The sequence below is a fragment of the Suncus etruscus genome, chromosome 19 (assembly GCF_024139225.1).
Source record: "Suncus etruscus isolate mSunEtr1 chromosome 19, mSunEtr1.pri.cur, whole genome shotgun sequence".
Taxonomy (NCBI): domain Eukaryota; kingdom Metazoa; phylum Chordata; class Mammalia; order Eulipotyphla; family Soricidae; genus Suncus; species Suncus etruscus.
Window position 1 is genome coordinate 8,264,824 of NC_064866.1, and position 26,945 is coordinate 8,291,768.

At 38.3% G+C, this 26,945-nt stretch overlaps 1 protein-coding gene across 1 annotated transcript in view; it reads left to right on the forward strand.

Moving 5' to 3' along the window:
- CASQ2 (calsequestrin 2) overlaps positions 1-26,945 on the forward strand; it is a 94,237-nt gene that overhangs the window by 39,799 nt on the left and 27,493 nt on the right. The window contains exons 3-7 of the mRNA XM_049765978.1: positions 1,466-1,566; positions 3,782-3,893; positions 13,215-13,288; positions 23,719-23,849; positions 25,252-25,297. Of these exons, the coding sequence (XP_049621935.1) occupies positions 1,466-1,566; positions 3,782-3,893; positions 13,215-13,288; positions 23,719-23,849; positions 25,252-25,297 (464 nt within the window). The remainder of the gene's footprint in view (positions 1-1,465; positions 1,567-3,781; positions 3,894-13,214; positions 13,289-23,718; positions 23,850-25,251; positions 25,298-26,945) is intronic.

A 26,945-nucleotide genomic window follows, 5' to 3' on the forward strand; every position in this document is an offset into this window, starting at 1 on the left:
CAGAAGAGCCTATTTGGACAATGCACTCTACAACATCTAGAAAGCTTGAAAGCAATCAATCTACAGAATTGAGGATGCCAGGCAGTTGGACTAAATACCAGCCTCCAGCTATTTCATGTTTCTGGGAGGGTGGGAGTGGGATCTAGCTTTCCAAGAGGCATTTGTTAAAGTCTCATTTGCAGTATTACACCAAGAGTGATGGAGGGTAGAAAGATGATGCAAAACATGCCTTTGCAGCATTCGCCAGCTGTCTGGAAAAACACTCAGGGCTCATCTATGTAGTGGGGGCCAACTGTCCTTCTGTAACAAATATTTAAGGAGTACCTAATGTGTCTAGGTGCCATATATAGCACCAGAGGCACTAGATGGCAGAAATCCTACCCTTAGAGGGTGAGCTGGTACAGCAAGAGAAGTCACAGTAGTTTTTTGAAACAAATGGTTTCTAAGTTGAAACCTGGGGCTGACCAAGATGTGCTGGTTGAAATCATTGCTGGTCATGAAATTTTTCTATACATGGATGTACATGGAATCTATTGTGCTGAGTAAAATAAGTCAGAGAGAGAGAGAGAGAGAGAGAGAGAGAGAGAGAGAGAGAGAGAGAAACGCAGAATGGTCACACTCATCTATGGGTTTTAAGAAAAATTTAAGACATTCTTGCAATAATAATTTTCAGACACAAAACAGACAAGGGCTGGAAGTTACAGCTCACCTCATGAAGCTCACCACAGTCAGGGATGAGTTTAGTTAGAAAAATAACTACATTTTGAACTATCCTAATACTGAGAACGTATGAGAGTTATAGAAAGCCTGTCTAGAGTATAGGCGGATGTTGGGTGGGAAGGAGGGAGATTTGGGGCATTGGTGATGGGAATGTTGCACTGGTGATGGGTGGTGTTCTTTACATGACTGAAACCCAAGCACAATCATGTATGTAATCAAGGTGTTTAAATAAAATATTAAAAAAAAGGAAATCATTGCTGGTTTGTTGAACCAACAGAAAATGTATGTAAAGACTCCTCTGTATCTTTTCAATTGCAAAAGAATTGTATGGGAGAGTTGGCCCCAGAGGAGCTCAGGTGTAAGTAATTGAACATATCATAGATTGGATTTATTGTATAAACGAATACTACATTGATAACTATCAGGCATGTAGAAGGAATTATATCTTGCAATACTAACATAGATTATGATAAGTCAACAGGGTTTTTAGGAAATTGAAACTGTGTTGAAATAATAAATAGATTGTGTTTTTATTAGGTTAAAATCCATGTAAAATGGTTGTGCCTTGGCTTTTTTCACTTGGGGAACTTTTCCAATAGTACAGTTTCCAGGAAACTCATCATAAATGTTAGTTTTAGTGATTCAAACCTCAAAGTCTGATTGGAATCCCAAGTCAAATGTTACTAAACAGGGTGGGTATTCCTCCATCAAGATGACTTCATCCGGGAAATCTTTGTTTCTCCAGGTTTTGATGAAGAAGGAAGTCTGTATGTTCTGAAGGGTGATCGTACAATTGAATTTGATGGCGAGTTTGCAGCTGATGTCTTGGTGGAGTTTCTTTTGGATGTAAGTATTTATAAACAGATGACACGCCACAGAGCTCTTGGAGTTCAAATACAGAGAGAAATCAAACTCCAAAGTTAGAGAGAGCAGAGAAATGAAGTAACCTGATTGCTCTAAGACTGATTTTGAAAAGGTTTCGGGGATAAAGTGTGGGGGGTGTGTGTGTGTGTGTGTGTGTGTGTGTGTGTGTGTGTGTGTGTGTGTGTGTGTAATGTCTACATCATATTTTTACTTCCTTCTACTAGAAAACTGGCCCATAGATCACTTTGGAAACATTGGAACTCTGTAGTAGTAATCATTCACTAGCAAGTTTACACCAATATTCCTTAAAATCCCCATTGCTTTTATGGCCTGAGCAATAGTACAGCAGATAAGGCCCCTGCCTCACACATGACTGACCTGGGTTCTATCCTCAGCACCTGATATGGTTCCCTGAGCCAGCCAGAAATGATCCCAGAGCACAGAGACAAGAGTAAGCCTTGAGCACAGCCAGATGTGGCCCCCAAACAACAAAGAAACAAAGACCTGGAACCTTGTGATAGCACAGTGGGTAGGGTGTTTGCCTTGCATGAGACTAACCCAGGCTTGATCTCCAGCTTTCCATATGGTCCCCTGAGGCCTTCAAGAGTAATTTTTAGTGCAGAGCCAGGAGTAACCCCTGAGCACTAGTTGTGGTTCAAAAATAAAGAACCCTAATCCCTTGGTTTTATTCCTGTCCTACTGAAAAGGAGCTACAGAGTGTTGGAGAGAAATGAGTGATTCCTTAAAGGTTAAGAAGAGAGAGAGAGGGCCCAGATAGATGGCATGGAGGTAAGGCATTTGCCTTTCATGCAGGAGGTCATCAGTTCGAATCCCGGGGTCCCATGTGGTCCCCCGTGCCTGCCAGGAGCAATTTCTGAGCCTGGAGCCAGGAAAAACTCCTGAGCACTGCTGGGTGTGACCCAAAAACCACAAAAAAAAAAAAGAAGAGAGAGAGATCTTCTCAGAGCAGAATAAAGATAGGGCGAGATTAATGAGCCCACCCTCCCTTGGAGTATCATACACTCAGACCCATATGTTCAGGCAAAGAAATGAGCAGACACTATCAGACACTATACAACAATTTTAAATAACAGCTGTTTTTTTTTTAACACATATTCCTGAATAGATTAAAAAATGAAAAGAATACCATTACAAACATGCTTGTAATCATGGTGTTTAAATAAAGATTTATATTAAAAAATAAATTAAATTAAAAACAGGGGCCTGAGCAGTGGTGCAAACAATAAGGTGTCTGCCTTACCAGTGCTATCCTAGGATGGACTGAAGTTCGATCCCCTGGCATCCCATATGGTCTCCCAAGTCAGCAGCAACTTCTGAATGCATAGCCAGGAGTAACCCCTGAGTGTCTCTGGGTGTGGCCCCCAAACCAATAAATAGATAAGTAAATAAATAAATAACAAGCATTGGGATGATTGCTAATTGCTAACATGACTACAATGGCCAAGGAATGGCCATTTCCCCCACAGATTCTAAATTTGGAAGAGTCAGGAAGTCACCTCTCATAAAAAGTGCCTTTGGTCCTTATGATCTGTCCAGACCTGCACCCTAAAATGGTTGAGAATTACTTGTCAGACCAGCAGGTGATGCTCAGCTCCAATAGTTTACACAGAGGCTTTCAGTAAGGAAACAAATCAGATTCCATTTTAAACAGTAAGTGCTATGGCCAAATGGAAATGGGAAACCAGCGTAAGGACAGACGTTATTAAATCCATGATCTAGCTTTCATTTTTCCTCCATTTTTGAGTGACTTTGTCTTCAAGTGGCTTTGTTTCCTAAATTAGTTATAAGACAACTATCAACAAGAGTTGATACCATACATTTCCTTATCAAGGGGTGATGGGAAATAGCTGGTTTTTCAATGTGCTCTTTGAAGGAGAGATTGTTCCCAGAGTCTTTAGTAAATCTATCCTGGCCAGAATTAACTTGCATGCTATTACTGAAATAATATCCTCATTTAAGAGAAATAAAATGAAACTTCCTCATTTTGCCTAAGCAATTAATCAGAACTAAGGTAAGTTTTTTCAAAGGCTCTGCCATTGGGTGGAACAATGTTGAGATTTCAACTTCCCTCCCTGCTTTTCTTTAAAGCTGGACCTATTCCTAAGCAGCAAATAAGTTCTCCTATTTGAGTTTTTATTTTTTTGGTTGACATGTATGTATGTATGTGACATTCTAGCTAACCGAAGATCCCGTGGAGATCATCAACAACAAGCTAGAAGTACAAGCCTTTGAACGTATTGAGGATCAGATCAAACTTATTGGCTTTTTCAAGAGTGAGGACTCTGAATGTAAGTTATTCATTGACTCAATATTTCAGTCCAGACTCCCAACCAGAAGTGTTAGCTTAGCTTGAAAGACAATGAGCCATTGGCACAGCCAGTTCTGGGTTCAGTGATGATTTATCTTCTGGCTGTTTTGTTGAAAAAATATGCAAATATATTCCCATAAAGGGAAGCTGAAAAGCTGTGAAGGTTAAGGCCAAATCCTTTTGCATTTGCAAGTGAACTGCCCTTTTTTTTTTTTTTTTTTTTTGGATTTTGGGTCACACCCGGCGGTGCTCAGGGGTTACTCCTGGCTGTCTGTTCAGAAATAGCTCCTGGCAGGCACGGGGGACCATATGGACACCGGGATTCGAACCAACCACCTTTGGTCCTGGATCTGCTGCTTGCAAGGCAAACACCGCTGTGCTATCTCTTCGGGCCCTGAACTGCCCTTTTATTTTGCTCTTCCTTTTACCCCTCTACTGATTGGATGCTCACCTTACATTGGCAGATTCCCCACCTTTGATGGTTCCCATAGTCTGTAACTAGGTATCTTCCCAGTCACTTGAATAACAGAAAAGAAAAATTTGGGGAGTAGTGTCAGAATATGGTAATTTCTGATGGGAAGGCTTCTCCTAGTGTGCAGCTATTTTCAACTCTTTGTGGCTAGGTTTTTAGTGGCATAGGAATACAACAAAGCTTGTATTTTTTCATAACTTTTTTCATCATCATATTTTATTTAGCTCTATCTTGTTTGGATCTCCCAAGAAGTTCTCAAAAGGTCTGAGGGATTCCTCCATGTGAGACTCCATCACCAAGCCAGGTGTTCAATGCAGTGAGTTGGAGGTACAAGGATGCTTGGGCCTTGTGATGCCAGGATTTACCCAAGTCAACCAAGCTTTGGGCCTCCAGGATTGCTCCTGGTGATGCCAGGGACCTTGTGATACTAAGGATTAAATCAGAGTCAGTTGCATGCAAGACATATATCCTAAGCACTGTATTATCTTTTCAGTTCCTTGAATACATGTTTTTAAATGACTTCAGCAGTTAATGTTTTGAGAAATTTTTTCTGGTGTCAGTATGAGCAGTAGTTAGAGGAAGACGATATAACTACGAATGAGTCTAATGACATTTATACATGGGAAATTTCATATAAGGGCTGATTGAAGAAAAGGAAAAATAGGATCTGATTTCATTTTGATCAAATCACTCAAGTATTGAATAACAGAATAGAAATGTCTTAAACACCATATGCATTATCAGTAAGTTTCATTTGCATGAAATATTGAAACTAAGGATGCCCATGTGACACATATCTCTATATAAATTGGAAATACATATGAAAATATAGTTTTTCTAGTTCTACTGGTTAAAATTTATTTTAGCTGGAAAAGGTGGGCTGCCTGTGAATATTTCTAGACATTCAAAAATATTTTGAAAATATTGATGAAGCTATTTCTTTACTCCACTACCAACTGGCATCTTTAGCCATCTCATCACCACCTACATACTTTCTCTCTCCCCAACTTAACTGTCTTCTTTTTGCTACATAAAACCCTTTATCCATCTTGGAAAGAGTGCCTTAGGGAGAGGTGACTAGCCAAGGAGATTTCTGCCAGTTTTTCTTTAGGAGACTTTATTTTAATTTTGAAATTTGCATATAGCAACTGACTACTCTGAGGTGATTCACTTCTTACTGTTTTTTGCTTGATTGTTTATCCTGGGAGATCATTCAGGGAAACTAAGGGGTACCCTCAGCCCAGTGCTCAAAGATCATGTAGTGTGAGAAACTGAACCCAGACCTCCAACATGCAAAGAATGCACTACAAACACTTCTTGAGATATATCACTCACTTCTATTTCTTTTTATTGTTTTTTTGGGCCATACCTGGTGATGCTCAGGGGTTATTCCTGGCTATGTGCTCAGAAATCACTCCTGGCTTGGGGGACCATATGGGATACTGGGGATCAAACCATGGTCCGTTCTGGATCGGCTGCTTGAAAGGCAAACAGCCTGTGCTATTGTTCTGACCCTGAATCTTAATACTTAATGAAAACTCTTCTTGAACAGTTATCCTGCCTTAGTGGAAAATATCAGAAACTGGGAAACGTTTTCCTTTACTTAACAATGAAATGAAATCGGGCTATGTAAATAAACATATTTCTATTTCTTTCTACTTCCCTTGAACCTTTTCTATCACCTTGTTTCCATCCATGTCCATCCTTCTATTTCTCTTTTCCCAGTAAATGTAGGGTATCTGAGAAGATGGGGGCCAGACCAAAAATGGGAGAAAAGTCAATCTTCCAGTTCTTCCTAAACTACTAATAATACTAGTTTCTTGAGGAGCACAGAACCTGTGCAAGGCTAGGAGTTTTGTGCAGATGTCTTTATTTCATTCTCACCTCTCTCCTCCGAGGCCTTAATAGCAGTATTCTAATTGGAAGGGTACAGAGAACAGGAAGGTTGTATACACCCTCTTAGTATCACCCAGATGGTAAACAAGTGATAACAGCCAAGACTTAAATCCCAGGAGCCTGACTTTAAGTGTACACACTTAAGCCATTGGGTTTAGCTCTCAGAGCCTCACAGACTTTGTCAGTACAAGGCACTCACAGATAAAGTTATTCCTGCTTGTAGCCACTTGGAGTAAATGGAAAAGTGTAGAATGGACTCCCAGAACCTTAAAAACTCAATTGCAAAAAAATAGAAAAAGAGGTTTACCACCAACGGATTTGCTATCTTTGACTCTTATCACACTAAATTACTTAAACTTACCCCAAGGGGAAAGTTACACTGCAGCGGAAAGACATTTTAAAGAAGATATTCAGAGACAAGAAACAACCCATAAACCTATTTGGATCAAGGAGGATGAAAAATGGATAGCTGGATATCTTCTCCTAAGAGGAAGGGGTTATGCCTATGTTTCTACAAATGACAACCCTCCCAAAAATTTTGGGTTCCATTACGCCTTGTTAGAAATTGGGCTAGCACAATCACTGATCAGGTTAGGGTCAGTAACATAATAATCCCCTAAAATATTTACATACACAACAGGAAAGAATTTGGGTTTAGCAAAAATAAGAACCCAGGCTTTGTTATCTCTGTATAATTGTAGCAAAATAGATCATAGGGAAGATGTTAAAATTTGTATTGCGTAAAACTTCCAAATAAAATATTTTGAGGGGCCAGAATGATAGCATGGAGGTAAGGTGTTTGCCTTTCGTGCAGAAGGACGGTGGTTCTAATTCTAGCATCCCATATGGTCCCCCAAGCCTGCCAGGAGCGATTTCTGAGTGTAGAACCAGGAGTGAACCCTGGGCGCTGCCGGGTGTGACCCAAAAACTAAAAGCAAAATAAAAAAAAAATAAAATAAAATGAAATATCTTGAGATTTTAAATGAAAATTTTATGCTTTGTTTCTAAAAAAAAGACAATAGATTTTTGATATTTGATTTCATGGTTGTTGTTTTTATTTAACTTAAACATCACAGTTACAAGGTTGCTTATACACAGGATATTTTCCCCCCACAAATAAAGTTGTTCATGATTGAATTAGGCATACATTACTGGTGCTCATTTTCCACCATCAATGTCAACATTTCCCTCTTATCCTCCCTGATACCATCTTCCCTCTCAATGACCCTCACCCATATTTTACTTCTCTCTCTCTCACTCTCTCTCTCTCCCTTTATGCCTTTCTCCCTATTTTTCTCCACTGTGGTTTGCACTAATGTTAATGAAGGAGTACCAGGCATGTCCCTTTCATAGTAGACCTTTCTCTACTCTAACCACACTCTCCACTCTTCGTGGCACAATTCCTACCATGGACTGTTCTCCTAATCCTCATCTCTATTGTCTCTGGATAGCATCCTCATACTGTCTTTTATTTTCTATATATTCCACAGATGAGTGAGATTATTCTATGTTTATCCCTTAACTCTGACTCATTTTACTCAGTATAGTGATCTCCATGTCCACCCATGCATAAGCACAATTCATGACTTAACTTTTCCTACTGGCTGCATAGTATTCCATTGTGTAGATGTACCACTGTTTCTATAGCCACTCATCTGTTGTTGGGCACCAGGTTACTTCAAGATTCTGGCTATTATAAATAGTGCTACATTTCTATTCCTTTGTTGTGTTCCTAGGGTATATCCCTAGGAATGGTAGTGTTGGATCACAAGGAAGCTCAATTTCCAGATTTTTTTAAAAACAATATCCATATTTTTTTCCAGAAAAGCTGGATTAAACAGCTTCCCACAAACAGTGAATAAAATTCCATTTCTCCGCACATCCAAGTCAGTACTAATTGTTCTTGTTCTTTAAGATGTGTGTCATTCTCTGTGGTGTGAGATGCTACCTTATTGTTGTCTTGATTTGTATCTCCCTGATGTTTAGCGACGTGAAGCATTTTTTCATGTACCTTTTTGCTATCTGTATTTTATCTTTGAGGAAATGTTTGTTCATTGTTTCTCCCCATTTTGGGATCGAGTTAGGTGTTTTCTTCTTGTTAAGTTCTGCCAGCACCTTATATATCTTAAATATTCACCCTTTGTCAGATAGGTATTGGGTGAATAGTTTCCACCATTTTATGGATAGTCTTTGCATCCTAATCACTGTTTCCTTGGAAGTGCAGAAGCTTCTCAGTTTAATGTAGTCCCATTTGTTTTTCTCTGCTTCCACTTGTTTGGACAGTTGTGTTTCTTTCTTGAAGATGCCTTTGGTCTCAATGTCAGAGTGTGTTGTCTATGTTTTCCACTATGTACCTTATAATTCAGGTCTGAAATCAAGGTCTTTGATTTTTTTGATTTGATCTTTGTGAATGATGTTAAAGAGAGGTCTGAGTTCAATTTTTTTTGGATGTAATTGACCAGTTTTTCCCAAACCACTTATTGAAGAGACTTTCTTTACCACACTTTGTATTTCTTGCTTCTTAATTAAAAGACTAATTCATTGTGAGACCAGCAAGAACAGCCATAGGTGGTAGTCAAAGGTTGAATTTAAAAGTTACCAATTGGAATTGAATCTTTCCTACATGAACCCAGACACAAGTGCCTGTCAGTTATGGGCAGAGTTTGGAGAAAACAAACCCCAGTTTTAATCCAGCTGAGGTGTATTTGCTTTTATGTAAAAAGGCAATATGCGGGGTAATAATACAGGGGTTTAGGCACTTTCCCTTCATGAAGTAATTCAATTTGATCCCTGGCACTGAATATGTTCCACCAATCTCTCCTAGGAATAATCCTTGAGCATTGCTAGGAGTAAGTCCTGAGCATCTCTGGATAGGGTTCAACCTCCTTACTTCAGTCTCACTCTCCCACTCCCAAATACACACATACAAAAAAAGAAATAGTAACATGCAATTCCTGCCCAAGGTTTTAAATAACCTCATCAAATCCTTTTGGAGGACCATACCCAGCATTTCTAGGGGGGGGGCTACTCCCAGATCTGTACTTGGTGACATGGGGTGCCAGGATCAAATGCAGACATTTTGCATACAAAGCATTTGCTTCAGACTTTCCTTAAATTATTGACATTCAATAGTGCCAAGAAAATTTGCTTGTATTTGTGAGTTATAGTAAATGCCGGACAATGAGAAATACATTAGGGTTTTGGGGGGGAGGAGGAGGCCCATCCCTCGTGAACCTGTGTTTAGGGGCACATGAGGGAGTATGCCATGCCAGATGTCAAAATTAAGCTTTGTGAAGAAAAGATGTGGATACCACACATCTTGCTGAAAACTTCTTCATACCTTTAAAAAGAGAATTGGTTAGTGGGTGAGTCATGTTAGAACTTGGTAGAGTATCCAGGAAAGTAGTTATTGCAAATCCATTTTTTGGTTGGAGTTTAAGATGATAAAGATATTATTTAAAAAATGATTGATCAAGAGGGTCTAACAACACTGAAGGCATTGGATTTGCAAGTGAGCTCATGTTTTTCCACAGAAGAATAATAAAATGGAGAATTTGGAAGGATTTAAAGCACAGATACAGTGGAATAAGAAGGATGGGGAGAAAATGACCCTGAGATATGGAACTAAACTAGAGAAAACCTGGAAAAACCTGTAGGTTTCCAAGAGGTTCTGAGTGAAGATTCATATCCAATTTCAGCATGTATAAATAGACACAAATATTGAGACAGTGATTAAAACTGCCTGACATAGTACAGTATGGCAAAGAATACCAACTTTGGAATAATCTGAAACTAAGGAATCAATCAATATTCAGTTTGGAAAGCTGGAGCAATGGAGAAAAAAGTGGGAGGAATGCTAAATATGTCTTCAGTTAGCTGCTGATATAAGATTGGTATTAAAGAATCTGTTACATATATAAATATAAGCTCTGTATGATTAGGGAGGGAAATTTTCTTTATCCCTCTAATTTTTTCTCAGATTAGTCTAGCAAATGAATTACTATCAAACAGGTTAGTAAGGAAAAAAGAATGAATTTTATTAGGTATGCACTGAGAATTTCTTGACTGTAAATCCTAGAATTCATAGAACATAGCAAAGATTTTGATCCTTAAGCTAATGAATGAAATAGGTCTGGACATTAAAATGGATGGAGGCGAACAATCACAAGAGCTGGAGAGGGTAACTCAGAAAATGCAAATCTCTCTTGGTATATATTTGGTCTGTCACACAGACGGATTTCTTCCATAGCAAGGTTATTTCTAGAGTTGACCTATGTCTCAGTGAACTTCATTCTTCCAGGTTATTAAGATAATAGTGACAGTTTCTCTTGAATTCCACAAGGTCTCAGTTGACCTTAGCTTGAACAAAGCAAAAGTGGCATGCCTGGGAAAATTCTGTCCCTGACATCTTAGTGAGGCCTATTAAAATATTTTGGGGAAGCTATTTTTTTTTAGAGTCAAGGCAATTAGATGCAAATTAGGAGGATATGGGGAAGTCAGCATTAAGATAGGACTGAAATCATGAAAAGCTTAGAGCTCAGTACAGAAGATATTAGGGAAAACATAGACCAAACCTAGTATCCTAGACAACAAAATCTCTTTGGGCAAGATTAAAGGTTCCACCATATTGTAGGTCACCAGCCTGGAAAGGTGACTTTTCTTCATATTTGCTGTTTCCCTAAAGAAGAAAAGAACTTCTCTTAACAAAAAAACAAGGCAGACAAGTTAATGGTAGAATCAAAACTTCTGAGACTGAGTTAGATAAGACATGAGTGGTCTGGCATTAATATATGATGGGACAGGAAAGTATGTTTCTCATCGACTTTTTATGGCCCATTTGCCTATATTGTATGACTCATACATGACTTTATAAAGACTCAAATGTCTACTTAATTATTTATTTTGGGGTTTGTGCCACACCAAGATACCTTTGATTTTATTTTCTTAACTAACTGATGTGGTAATATTTTCAGTATTATGTTGTTTTATATTTGATCCTAGAGAAAAGTTCTCAATTATCACTGTTGAACATAATGTTAACTTTTGGTTTTTTTATAAGCATACCTTTTTATTTTCAGTACTGCTCAGCAGTGCTCAGACCCAACTCCAAGCTCTACTTCAAGGATTTCTCCTGGTGGGATTCCAGGGATTAAATTTGGACCTGGGACAGTTGCTTGAGCCCTACTCATTGTACCATATCTTGGCCTCCCAAAATACCTCTTGACATATAAGTTTCCCATCCCTAATTTAGATAAATATCAATAACAGATATTTCTTGAACCATTTCACTTTTTATTTTCTCCCTACTTCTTTCTGGTCATTCTCCAAATCTCACACTCATCTTCTCATCTACCCATTCTATAACACAACTATCAAGATATATTATTTATTTTATGACAACTCACTTATATTTATGTTCATGTGAATACATATTGGTGTATACAGGCATTTAATATATGTTACCTTCTTTTCACCTGTATAATCTCCATTATAAAAATATACACAACAAATTGTGGTGAGTCTCTTCTCTAAAGGTAGAAGTTCTGCTTTTGATTTCTCCACTGACCACACATCTTCATCTATACACGTAATTCTTCAAGGGATTAAATGTAACCCATAAACTATGTATCACTGAACTCACTGTTTAGCTTATCTTACTCTTCTGTATATTCCCCAAAGCAAGATTATTCCTCAATTTTTTAACTGAATATTAGCACATTCTTCATGGTCTTGAAATTCTAGCACAACCGTATGTCTTTAATGATTAAGCAATGCAGATTTTCATAATAACAAAAGTAAATTTATCTTGCTAAGAATGAACCATAACATCATTAGCTTGAATGAATATTACTTTATTGAGTTACCACCTAGGTGTAGAAAGGCATGACGGTGACAACTTCCTGTGGTCACATGAGTCTCACTAGTTTGGACACAGCTGGGGACAGGATCAAGCCCACGTTTAATTATTTTTTCAAAGGATGAGATTAAAAAATCAAGAAAAACTAGGACTTTTCAAAAGAAACAGTACTGTTGAGAAATATCTCTGTGATTTTGGAGGACAGTGTCGGGGATGGTATCCAAGACTTAAAGATGCTATATTTTAACGAATTGCTTTACAGATAAATGGTGGGGGGGAGGCTTTCCTCTTAGTGCTTACTTACATTGCAAGCTACTTTATCTTTGGAGGGTACTCTTAGAACTAGCAGTAAGCTGAGCAAAGAGCATTTTCTTTGAGTTTCAAGTTTATTATTTTTCTCTTTCTTGTGTCTTTACTTTCACCCTTTGATACACAATTTCATAAAATATGTAAAAGTCTATGTTAAGAGTTCTTTTTTGTTTTGTTTGTTTGTTCCTAAGTAAATTACCATGAGATACAGAGTTAAAAAGCTGTTGAGAGTTGAGTTTCAGTCATGCAATGTTCCAACAATCATTTTTCACCAGTGTCCATTTTCTGCCACCATATTCCCCAGGTACCTCTTCCCCTGCCCATCACCACCCTACCTCTATGGCAGACACGTCTCTCTCTCTCTCTCTCTCTCTCTCTCTCTCTCTCTCAATTTTTGAGTCACACAGGATACTGTTCAGAGGTTCCTCCTGCCTCAATGCTCAGAAATCACTCCTGGCAGGCTCGGGGACCATATGAGATATGGTCTTTCTGCATGCAAAGTCAACACTTTACCTCTATTTCCATGCTATCTCTTGAACCCCACACTTTTCTCTCTTAAGTGTTTTTGGATAAATGAATATCAGTCAATTCGAGCTTCTCATAGGAAACCATGAATTTACATAGTACTAAATAACAATACAAATAAATGAATAAATATATATCCAGTTATGGCAAATATGCATCCCACTTTGCCTGCATTACTTGAAAGGAGAAATAGCCGCACCGAATACCTTAAAAATCCCTTTCCTTTTCATCTTTCCTCTTAGATTTCAAGGCTTTTGAGGAAGCAGCTGAACACTTCCAGCCCTACATCAAATTTTTTGCTACCTTTGACAAAGGGGTAAGTGCCTATGAAATTTCAGTTTGAACATATTTACCTTGATTTGAACAGTTTTCTAGGAATGACAAATAAAAGCTTGATTGTACCATCATTTTCTAGCAACAAATATTAACTACTGCCATTAATGACCACTTTTTCCAAAACCCTTGGACATGTGGCATTGCTTTCAAATGAGTACAACAGCTAATCTAGAGGGTAGGAGAATACTTCTGACGCCATTTAATAAAAGTCAAAGCCTACTCTAGCACCTGTAACAAAAGAACAGGGATGTGTGAACACCTAGCAAGCTGGGACACTGTGGTCTAGGTTGCCTTTTTATAAGACCTTTTTGGCTTGCACACCTCTATCTTGTGGGTTAGGATAAAGAATATTGGGTGTGGATAGCATTGATCATGAGAAGCCTTGGGTGTTTCCAAAAGTCAATTACATATTTAAGCATTATCAGTGCTGGGGCCAGAGCAGTGGCGCAAGTGGTAGGGTATTTGCCGTACATGCGGCTGACCCAGGATGGACCGTGGTTCGATCTCCTGGTGTCCCATATGGTTCCCCAAGCCAGGAGTGATTTTTGAGTAACGCCTGAGTGTCACCAAGTATGGCCCAAAAGTTAATATGAAGTAAGAAACAGAAAGAAAGAAAAGAAAGAAAGAAAGAAAGAAAGAAAGAAAGAAAGAAAGAAAGAAAGAAAGAAAGAAAGAAAGAAAGAAAGAAAGAAAGAAAAGAAAGAAAGAAAAGAAAGAAAGAAAGAAAGAAAAGAAAGAAAGAGAAGAAAGAAAGAAGAAAGAAAGAGAAAAAAAGAAAAAGAAAGAAAAGAAAGAAAGAAAAGAAAGAAAGAAAGAAGAAGAAAAGAAAGAAAGAAAGAGAAAGAAAGAAAGAAAAGAAAGAAAGAAGAAAGAAAGAAATAAAGAAAGAAAGAGAAAGAAAGAAGAAAGAAGAAAGAAAGAAAAGAAGAAGAAAAGAGAAAGAAAGAAAGAAAGAGAAGAAAGAAAAAGAAAGAGAAAGAAAAGAGAGAAAGAAAGAAAGAAAAGAAAGAAAAGAAAGAAAGAAAGAGAAAGAAAGAAAAGAGGAGAAAGAAAGAAAGAAAGAAATATAGAAAGAAAGAAAGAAAGAAAGAAAGAAAGAAAGAAAGAGAGAAGAAAGAAAGAGAAAAATGACGGAAAAGAAAACGAGAAAGATAGAAAATGAAGAAAGGAAGAAAAGAAAGATAGAAAGAAAGATAGAAAAGAAAGAAAGAAAGAAGAAAGAAAGAAAGAAAGAAAGAAAGAAAGAAAGAAAGAAAGAAAGAAAGAAAGAAAGAAAGAAGAAAGAAAGAAAGAAAGAAAGAAAGAGAAAGAAAGAAAGAAAGAAAAAAGAAAAGAAAGAGAAAGAAAAAGAAAGAAAGAAAAAAGAGAAAGAAAGAAAAAGAAAGAAAGAAAGAAAAGAAAAAGAAGAAGAAAGAAAGAAAGAAAGAAAGAAGAAAAGAAAGAAAGAAAGAAAGAGAAAGAAAGAAAGAAAGAAAGAAAGAAAAGAAAGAAAGAAAGAAGAAAGAAAGAAAGAAAGAGAAGAAAGGAAAGAAAGAAAGAGAAAGAAAGAAAGAAAGAAAGAAAGAAAGAAAGAAAGAAAGAAGAAAGAAAGAAAGAAAAAGAAAGAAAGAAAGAAAGAAAAAGAAAGAAAGAAAGAAAGAAGAAAGAAAGAAAGAAAGAAAGAAAGAAAGAAAGAAAGAAAGAAAGAAGAAAGAAAGAAAGAAAGAGAAAGAAAGAAGAAAGAAAGAAAGAAAAAGAAAAAAAAGAAGAAAGAAAGAAAGAAAGAAAAGAAAGAAAGAAAGAAAGAAAGAAAGAAAGAAAGAAAGAAAGAAAAAGAAAGAAAGAAGAAAAAAGAAAGAAAAAGAAAGAAAGAAAGAAAGAAAAAGAAGAAAGAGAAGAGAAAGAAAGAAAGAAATAAGAAAGAAAGAAAGAAAGAAAAGAAAGAAAAAGAGAAAGAAAGAAAGAAAGAAAGAAAGAAAGAAAGAAAGAAAGAAAGAGAAAGAAAGAAAGAAAAAGAAAGAAAGAAAGAAAAAGAAAATGATCAGTGCTTTCTCGCTTATATTCAATTGTTCTCTATTCTCTGAATATAAGGCTTTTTATACATCAAAATGCAACAGACACAGGGTGACCTTGAATCATTGTTTGGTTTATATGGAGTCTCTGTGGTGAGAGTGTCTCTCCTTCAACACTAATTATTACTAAAACAACTATTAGTGACCAATGAGTTATGGGTACAATTTGATAGATAGCATTTATTCTGTCTCTGATCCTTTAAACAACTCCTACTTCACAGATAAGAAAAATAATTTTGCAATAGCTAAATAACAGCCAAGGTCTCCAGCTTGTTCATTATAGTGCTGAGATGCCAAAAACAACATATGCTCCAAATCATATCTTTCCTTGATGATTAAGTGGAAGACTGTACCTGCCTTTAAGATTCAGAGGGTAAAGTCACACAGTCAGCTAAAAATCATGTCCCCATAACATACAAACACACAATCATACAAATATCACACACATCTTCTTGCATATCCTTCCACCCACGCACAGATAACACCCCCAAAACATACACTTATACCATCTATCAATTAAAAAGTCATGAATGATCTTATTAAATAGAACAAGTAAATCTAGGAGAGGATAAGTCTTGATCAAATTTAAGTAAAAACTGGAGAGAAACCTGAGAGATAAGTATAAGGCACACCCATGGCCTTCGTATCATGAGTAATCTAAATTTGGGGGGGCTAAGACTAACAGGAAATCTGTTGTTCTGCAATAGGAAGGGTCTGATGTAAAGAGATGCATTCATCCCATAAATATATTGAACCACTTCTATGGATGTGACTTCCTACTATAAGATTCTAAAGCAGAAGAGAAATTAACGTTCTAAATTCTAGCATCAAAACCTAAAAGATTTTCCATAATTAATTGGATTCTAATAAGAAGAGTTCTTGAGCAAAAGTACCAAAAAGATCCATCTATTCATACCTGAATATTTGAGTTTTTTCCATATTTTGGCTATTGTACTAAGTGCAGTGATGAACATAGAGCCTCAATAAAAATTGATTCAAGAAAAATAAAACCAAAAATAGGGATGATGTGATACCACAGTTAGCAAAAAACCCAAGTTCAGTCTTCACTGCCATATGGTACCCCAAGTAAGACATTATAGTAAGAGATTTCCCACTTCCTTATGTTGTTGATATTGTTTCAATGACCAGAAGTCTTATATATATAATGATGGTGCCACTAGAGGTTGAATATTCTATCATGGTGCTCACAATTGGCTCTCAAATGGGAATATTCTATTTTTTCTTTTGTTTTGGAGCCATCTCCAGTGGTATTCAGGGCTTTGTACTTACTGTGTACACAGGGTCAAACCCTAGCAGGACTCATGGAACCACACAGAGTACTGGGGATGAAACCCAGGTGAGTGGTGCTCAAGGCCAGCATCCTACCATCTTTTTCAGCACAGGAAAGTATATTTATTCATTGTAACATCATGCAGTGCTTTCAGGAATTAAACTCACTCACTATGGGCTCACACATAGTCTAGTGTGGCGTTACTAGGGATTGCTGTGGCTCTCACACATACGCCAGCCAGGGATGACACTTCTGACTTCCATGCTTACACCTTCTGAAATTGCAGAGTTCACACACCCCAGTTACAATACTTGTAACACCCAGATGGACCCCAGAAATAACACTTCACTGTGAGCAAGATGTCCTGGACTGCAAAGCAGGTATACATGGAAGGCACTAGGGATCAAATTCATGGTCTTATGAAATTTTATGCACTAAGCATCCTCGAGGTCCCTGTGCAAAAATAATTACTTTTGGGGGGGGGTTTCAGCCACACCAGGTGATGCTCAAGGGTTACTCCTGGCTCTGCACTCAGAAATCACTCCTGGCTTGGGGGACCATATGGGATGTCAGGGGGATCAAACCACAGTCCATCCTAGGCTAGCAGATACCTTACTGCTTGTGCCACCATTCCGGACCCAAAATAATTACATTCTTTGAACAAATTAATCCAACATCCCATAAGAAAAGAATTAATATTATCAATCTATAGAAAGTGAAACCCAGATACTAGAAAACCAGAAACCAAGAAACTAGATGACAGCTCATGGTCATCTAGTTAGAGAGCAATGAAGCCTTTTATAATCTTAGGTCAGCCTAACTTCAAAGGCAATGACTTCAAAGTACTGACTTTGAAGGTATATGTGAAAGGGTCAGGCAGCATTCAGCACACTGGCAGCTTTGGATGGATATGAATAAGCCATTAATGACTCTATTAATATGTGCAGCAATTAAAGCATGGAAGGTGGTGGGAGGCAGTAGAGAGTTAGACATGATGAGTAGCAAAGTGGTATCACAGGAATGGAGGTACAGTGAACCCATGCTGATGTTTAATGATGATGGACCAGGTGTGACTAAGGTGACTCTTAGGTAAGAACTCATCCGAGTCAGGCAGACAAGCTTGGTCAAGCAATAAAGTGTTAGTTCTTGGAAGCATGGCCCATGTGCTGAGTTCACTGTAGTATTTATCTTTTGATGTTTCTCTGGACTTAGCCCAACTGTGCCTATATCTGTGTTCCATGAAAAGGTGAGGCCAGTTTATAATTAAATCACTCAAAAGTTTTTTACACTGAGTCATGAGTGGTCCTGTTTAATTAGCCTTGTAGAATTTCGGACTATTTATTTATTTATCTATTTATTTTACTTTGGGGATCACACCTGATGCTTCTCAGGGCTTTTTCCTGGCTCTTCACTGAGGAATTACTCCTGCCAGTGCTCAGGGTACCACTTGGGATATTGGGGATTGAATCTGGGTCAGCTTCATGCAAGGCAAGTGCCTTCCTCATTGTACTCCAGCCCCCAATTTCAACCCATTTAAAGAAAGATACAATCACTCTGTGGAGGGAAGAGAATCCAACCAAAAGAACTCATTTGGGACCTAAGAATTTGCTACTCCAAGTAGATACCCTAGTGGTGTCCAGCAGTGGGTGTTAGAGCAGAAGAGGTTGTGGATAGGATCTGACTGTCATACCAGAGGAGCCTGGAGAATAGGACATAATTTGAAGGCATATGAAATGAGAAATCCTTCATGCAGTCCCAAAGATGGGAAAACATCCTTTGTAGGGGTTGAAATGACATGGAAGATTGGCCATTGAGGAACTGAAATATGAGGATAAGAGAAGTCTCAAAAATAACAGAATTCAAGTCTCATCTAAGACAAGATTTGATCCTATTATTATTGGTATTATTAATATTAGAATATATAGGAAGAAACTACTGAGCAGAAGATGAAATGAAGAGCTGTACTTCTAAAAGTTGGAAAGACATTGACCTAGGATGTCGCTCTATCAATACTTTCTTTCCCGTATTAGGGGTAAACTATCAAACAATTCCAGATTCCTGCACTGGTATAATTTAATTTAATAGAGGAGAGGAATGAAAATAGAGAAGACAGAAAGAAAATAGGAAAGCAAGCCAAACAACTTATGCGTTGGAAAACTATAAAGAGAAAGAAATGGTACAGTTGCTGATATAGACTAAATTTACAACCACTGTTCATATTGGAATCACATAAGAAGTCTCAAAAATCATGGCTCCTAGAATTTTGTGATCTTTTAGAATTGTGATAGATCCCAGGATCTTGCATTTTTTTTTGTGGTTTTTGGGTCACACCCGGCAGTGCTCAGGGGTTATTCCTGGCTCCAGGCTCAGAAATTGCTCCTGGCAGGCATGGGGGACCATATGGGACGCCAGGATTCGAACCGATGACCTCCTGCATGAAAGGCAAACGCCTTACCTCCATGCTATCTCTCCGGCCCCAGGATCTTGCATTTTCAATCAGTTTCCTAGAAAGAATTTTATTGGCACAGGCTAACACTGCCATGTGAATCCTGATTCATAACTTAGAATTTATGAGAGTCCAGAGTTCTGAAGCAACTAAAGGAAGAGAAAAGGGGCCAAGGATGGATTGTAGTCGGGAGACATGTCAGTTCTGATGATTCCATACCTCTACTCACTGATCCATTTCTTTCTGGATTGACTAGTGAGAAGCAATGTCATTTTCATTTTCACTTTTTAGTCATAATTGGGGTCCTTAGGAGCAGTGATTATCTATTATTTACTTGATAGAAAGAAGCAGCACTGAGAAGGCATCCACTGAGTCGATTTCATTTTTAACAATAGAAAGGACTTGTAGAATAAACATCTGTATCATAATTCATATGTATATATGAATGTAAAACAGATTTGACTATTGTAGTCTATAGTCCTTTTGTCTTCTCTAAGACAAGAAAAATCCTCAGCAAAATCTATTTCAATTGTCCTTTTTTGAAGCATGAAGTAACTCATTGTCTAGATCTGTTTCATTTATGTCATGAAATCCTTTTCTCCATCCATGAATCTAATCTGGTTTTAAGATAGTGCCTTATAAGTTTACACTGCTGTATTTATTCAATAATTATTAAATAAATGTGTGGTCCATCCATCAAATCTCTCTCACCCCTTTACTAATGAAGATAGAATGTAAAGAAAGCAAGGAAGCTATTTACTGAGTGGAAATGAAAAGCGTTGTTGTTTTTGTTGGAAGGTAATAGGCAAGCTTCTGGGGAATTTTATTTAGGGTGACCAAGACTTTAGACTGTCACAATCTAACTTGACATTCATGCAGACATAGGGCTGAAGAGATAGCCCAGGGATAAGGCGCTTGCCAAGGAGGTTCAGTGCCTAGAACCATATATGACCACCTGAGCTAGGCCAAGAGTTATCCCTCAGCTCAGAGAAAGGATTAAGTCCAGAGCATTTTCAAGTATGGTTACCAAATCAAATAAAAACTGCAGACTTAGCTAGCATTCAAGTTTCAGAGACTACCTCATGCCCCCTTCTGCAATACATATATATTCTCAAAAATGTTGGTGCACACACATTCCCACATGCCTATACTACTCTGCAACTATTCTGCTTATTATAACCTTTCTGCTTATCTCAGGGTCTGATAAACTCAAGAAGTCTTAGTTCTAGTAGAACCAAGAAGAATGTGTAGTACAAATGCAATATTTATAAGGAGATATATACATACATATATTTTAACAGTTTACAGACTGTACTTTTCAAATGAAAGCAACAGTGGACGTGAGGAAAATTGGTAGTTTACAACATCCCACTGACCAACTATGAATTTAGGCCATCTCCTTTGGGAATATGATATTGACACACTGTGTATTCAAATTGGGTTTTAGGTTTATCACTTGTAAAATAAGTATGAGAATGGATCTCACTTCTGACAACTAAAGCAAGATTTTTAAAGTAATCAAATTAAAATATTGTTATGTAGTAAACCTCTCTAAGAAGGCTTGCTTTTAAGTTTTCCTGTTTTTTATTTATCTGAACACTTCTTACTTTACATAAATTCAGTGTCCTGGTTCTTAGAAAGTGAAGTAATAGAATTCAGTGAAACACACACACACACACACACACACACACACACACACACACACACACACACACACACACACACACCATCCAGGATCATTTATAAGCCTATTCTAGAATGAACCAACTTGAACAAGAATTGTATCTATACCCCCAGAGTGGCTGTATAGTTGTCCCTTTCCTCACCCTCTCCTTTTACCCTGGTCTCCATATCACTCATTCTTTTTTTTTTTTTTTAAAAAAAAAAAGAGGGGTAAAAGGCAAGGGAAAAAGAGCTACATGTTCCTTTTTCTTTTTTTTTTTTTTTGGTTTTTGGTTTTTGGGCCACACCCGGCGGTGCTCAGGGGTTACTCCTGGCTGTCTGCTCAGAAATAGCTCCTGGCAGGCACGGGGGACCATATGGGACACCGGGATTTGAACCAACCACCTTTGGTCCTGGATCAGCTGCTTGCAAGGCAAACGCCGCTGTGCTATCTCTCCGCATGTTCCTTTTTCTTAAAACTAAGTTTCTTAAAACTAAGTTTTTCTTAAAACTAAGTATTCTCACCTATGCAAACAACAACTGCCACACACACACACACACACACCATTTTTATTGTATATTTGTATCTCTTGTCGTTAAAAAAAGACCTTACTAAACCTTCTGTTATTTTATTAATGACTGTATTGATACAATAATTTTCACAAATCTACTAGCTAATGAACTTTTTTCTTTCTTTTTTCCATTTTATTTTTTTAGTTCTTCTATTTTCTATTTTTTAATAACTTCGCTTTCTGTCATCTTGAAACAAATGCATTATGATCAGTTATGTCAACTACGAGGTGCATGTTCTTTAAATAAAATAAAAATATATAGAAACAACCAAAATATTAAAATATAAATTGAGATTTAAAAAAAAATGAGTATCATTAAATCTCCTTTGACTTTAATATGGCCTATCTCTTTGGATTCTAAGAAAGATGCTGGAGCTCTTTCCCTTGAGTTCTTTAAGAAATGTCTTTGGAAATACAGTGACCTGAAATCCATGCGAGTGGATGACATTGTGAGGACAATATGAGGAGACCAGCATTTCCTAAGACAGGGCGTCCTTGTGTAAGAAGAGATTATGTAATACCAGCTCCTCCCTCTTCCCCAATTAGTCATGGCTGCCCAGTTCTCAGCTCTGCTGGTCTCCACCACAGGCGTCAGCTCTGAGGCAATTGCTCTTTCTTTTCAAGGGAGCCACTGTTCATTCCTGTGCTCTCGTGGACCACAGCTCCCAAGGAAAGAAAAGAATGCCATTTGGTTTTCTCCACAGCATGCACACTCCAGTCTTCTCAAATCATTTCACAAAAAAAAAGTTTCTGAGTTCAGTGGCACTGCAGGCGGTCACAGCAAGTATTCTCCCCTGACAACCGACTGCTGGGGGGCCACTTAAACCCAGAAAGATTTCTTCCGGGCCTAAGACAGAATCCTAGAGCTGTGCATGAATAACAAAGGATCCCAGCTTTAGTGGTGAAAAAATCAGGCCTTGTCCTGATTGATCATTTCACCAGGATGGCTGGTAGGCTCAGAGCCAACAACAGAGCAGGGAGTGTCCCCACCAGACAGGCCCCAGCACTGAGCAATTACCATTGGGCCAGTGCTTCAACCGAAGAGGCAATTAGAGTTTATGAGCTGATCAGGGGTAGATGAATGGTTTGGCTTCTCCTTTGGAGTCCCGGTATGCTTTAAATGGTTTTCCCAATTGCCTGTTCTATCTCAATTAGTGCAATTAAATCCATACATTCCAGGGTACTGAACATGCTCTGTTGCTGTTTTCTTCCTCCTCCAGCCTTGGCAAACGCAGTGGGATCTGGGAGATTGAGGGACTCAGTGAGCCACTTCTCATTCTAACTGCACCCATCCCTTGCTTGTCCCTCACTTGTCAACAGAGAGTTTTTTTTCTCCCCAACTCTCATTCTGTCCTTTGATGGCAAACACAGATCAGTATACTCAGACCTTATCAGAAGTGGGGAAAATCTGGCCTGGAGAAGTCTGTAGAAGGCCTAAAAAGTCATGTGACTGGACTTAGTACATAACAGGGCAGACATTAATGAAGCTCTATTGGCCTATATTGCATGGCCTGGAAATAATATTTTAGATGCCCAAATGGCCTTTGTAAGGCTAGAGAGGTAATTTCCCACCTGAGCTGATGATTCCCACTATTTCTTTTCTTTTTTCTTTTCATTTTATTTTACAAACAGTAACTTTCATCGTATTTAACAAAATATCCACACATAATAATATAACCTTTAATAACTTATATTTAAGCTACTAATATCAAAATTATATTTCATGTTTTTCCTTAGAACCATACAGTCTTTACTGTGGCTCTGGAATAAATATTCAAATCAAGTGATTTCTCCACTTTCATCAATTTTTATATCCTATTTTCTTTTTTTTATATATAATATTTTATTTAAACACCTAGGTTACACACATGATTGTGGTTGGGTTTCAGTCATATAAGAGGACACCCCCCAATCACCAGTGCAACATTCCCACCACCAATGTCCCAAATATCCCTCCTCCCCACCCCGTCCCCGCCTGTATTCTAGACATGCTTACTAGTTCCCTCATACATTCTCATTGTTAGGATAGTAGGCAATGTATATTTATAGCTGGACATCTTCTCAAAAAAACACAGTCCCCTGTCGACGGATAGTCCACTATTATTCTAAACCTGAACTTCTTGAACTAGCTTTAAGACTCTTGACAGGGTCATGTTTCTGAATGTGGAGGGAGGGTCACCAACAAGTTGACAACAGTAAAATAGTTCTGAACATGCCCTTCCTTACCGGAACTTAATTCAACATCCCAGGCAATGACCCCAAGGGGTTCTGGTGATAATCGCCATCTTGTATTTCTTGGTGAAAAGGGGTCTCCAGTGGAGAGAGCTTAAGAAACCCTGCTCTAGAATAAAATTAAGAGAACCATTGTCATATTTTCCTCTGTTTCAGGTTGCAAAGAAATTGTCTTTGAAGATGAACGAGGTGGATTTTTATGAGCCATTTATGGATGAGCCCATTGCTATCCCTGACAAGCCTCACACAGAAGAAGAACTGGTGGACTTTGTGAAGGAGCACCAAAGGTATCCCAGATGGCATGAATGGATGAGGGGCACCCTGGGGGAAAGGGTGGAGACAATTCTTTCAGTTATGACATTTCAAACCCCAAAGAATGACTGACCCCTTGGAGAGCCCCTCTCAATAGAACTGGAGGACAGTGTAGGCATGGTGGGTCTGACTCAGGGGGCAAGGTTATTGTTCCAATTTCTGAAAAAGGATCTGTGGGTTCACATAAGGTGAAATGACCATCTCCTGATCAGCACCTCTTCCCAAGGTCAGAATGAGCTTTCAGTAAAATGCCACAATCAGGATCACGTTTTAGTGGCAACCTGCTATAGAGTCACGCTGTTGCTCATTATGGACGTGATTTGTTCTGTTGAACATCACAAGGTAATGGTTACTCTCCTAATCTTACATATCCAGAATTGGAGCTCAAAGCAATTAAATACATGAGCTGCAGATCAGCATTCCAGACATAGAACTTCTGGGAGAGAAGGATGCAGTGCTTCCAATACTGGTTTGAGCATGGTAGCAACATGCCTAGCACTGTTGGCCAATATTCAGAAAGAAAGGAAGCCAAGAGCAAAATATACAACCCACCTACTCCGCTAAACATCCCTGAAGGGCTTTGGATGAAACAACCGTGCTGATTGATAGGAACAACTTCAGTTTTAGGCTGAGAAGCCAAGGCTTGGGGTTTTCTTCTTTTGTTGGTTTGATTTGATTTGGGGGCCATAGCCGGCAATGCATAGGACACTTGACTCTGCTCAGGGGTGACTCTAAGAGGTGCTAGGAATCAAGCCCTCTCCTGTGTGTAGGGCATGCTTTCAGCTTTTCTTTTGGGGGGGAGCCACACTCGATGACGCTCAGGGGTTACTCTTGGCTATGCACTCAGAAATCGCTCCTGGCTTGGGGAACCATATGGGACGCCAGGGATAGAACTGCATTCTGTCCTATGTCAGCGCGTGCAAGGCAAATACCCTACCACTGCACCACCACTCCAGCCCCTGCTTTCAGCTTTTTTAAGTGATCCAAGTTTTGCTGTTTTCTCTCCCAGACCCTGATCTGGATGAGCCTATGCAGAGTGAACCTGTACTGGGCTCAAAGGAGTGGCGCCTGAAAGATGCCAAGGTTCTTTAGCTGGGGAATGAGTTCACCTTGACATGTAATCTCTGACCCACTATTTAGTCTAAACTTCAAAATCCTTAGACCAAATGGATCTGTGAAAACTTTTGGAGCTTTAAGCCTAGTTCCCTGTGTGACATAATAAGACATGTCATTGCCATGATTTGTTAGAGAAGAAGCAGGTTTCTAGAGCTCATCATGCTCTTGGAATAAAACTTCTTATTTTATATTTACTGTGTTGCTGCTGAGTGTCTGCCACTGAAAATTCTTACTCAAAGAAACTTTTATTTTCTCCCCTAGGCCCACCCTACGCCGTCTGCGTCCAGAAGATATGTTTGAAACATGGGTAAGAAAGTATAAAATGGCATCTGCTTTATAGGTAGCAGTATTATTCTAGTATTATTCTATAGAAGCAGTTTTTGAGTTCCAAAGCTTGACCAAGTCTCCTTAGAGTATTTGAAATGCAGTGTCTTCTGTAGACCCAGCTTAAGTATCATCCACACTAACTACCAGAAAATGTTAATCTAATTTTAGGATTATATCTTTAAGATCTCTACTGGTTTTCATTCATTGGCTACTGGAGAGTAAAAGTGATATAACAGGAATTGCTTAGGCTATGGTGATAGACACTTGGGTTTAAGTCCAGAATCTACTTACCTCCTAGTAGCTTTTCTTCTTACTTCAACTCTTTTGGTCTTTATGTGCTTTGGCTTCCATATTTAAAATTGGTGGGCAGAATAATGGCCACTGAGACTTCACAGGTAGCTCAGTCTAGTCTGATACCTCTTGGCATTCTCAGAAAGGGTAGGGAAGTAGAATTCCCTTTCTGCTTGAATTATGGCAACTTAATGCCAGGCCCAACAGAAATAGCTTAGCTTTGCTACTGAAATAAAATAATATTAGCAGCAAAATCCTCTCAAAGGAGATCAGACTACAAGGCTGAAAACTCTGGGACTTTCTTTTTGGAATGGGAGTGGATCGAGATGCCCATACCAAAATGCCACTGGAAAACCCAACAGCCCCTTCCCACAGCTGCCATCTTTCTGGCATAAAAATGGCCAGGCTTCTTCATCAACCTACAGAAGAAAACTAAAGGCCACAAATACTTCCAAGGTAGCCCTCTCTGGGCTGATTCCCTCTGTGACAGTCTCCGAAGGTATAGGAGCAGATTCCCCTTTCTGCATGAACTAGAGTGGCCCAGAGCTGTACCCTACACACTCCAAAAACATGACCCAACTTTCTGACAATCTTATCAAACTTCCAAGTCACCAAATTTTTTTAAGATCTAAAATCCTGGATGACATGGCTGCTTTGTGGTTAATATTTTACAGTAGCATAAGCCCAGTAGTATCACAAGAAATCTGATGGGAAAATTACATAGTAATCTACCAAGCACAGTGACCTAAACACTAACACAAAAGGTTAGCACCAACAACAGTCTAGTAAATCCTTAGAAATTGTATTAACATATATAACAGAATGGAGAGATATAACAATCATTTCAAATTAACCCATGTTGGTCTAACTTTGGATAATTCTATTTACCTTTGTGTTATAACAAACCATATAAAGAAAATGTGTTTGTGCCTGCATTGAGGTAGGCTATGAAGGAAATTGGGAACACTGCTGAAGCAAGGTCACACTGGAAGTAGGATTGGTATTTGAATATTTAATGCCTAAAATCACTGTATTATTTATGAACAACATAATAAATCATGTTAGAATAAAAATTATGAAAAAAGTAAAATAAAATTGAGAGGGGTGTAAGGATGAATGGAATAGAGTCCAAAACATGGCAGACACTTAACAAACTTTTTGTACAATTACCAAAATATTAGATCTTGTTTGATTATACAAAAATACTAAAAAGTTTTGGATTACATTGTCCATGAGGGATGAGTCAGAGATGATGTGTCAGGTGGGTCAAATCGTAATAGAAAAGGGGCTTTAGAAATATGATCACTGGGGCTGGGCGGTGGCGCTGAAGGTAAGGT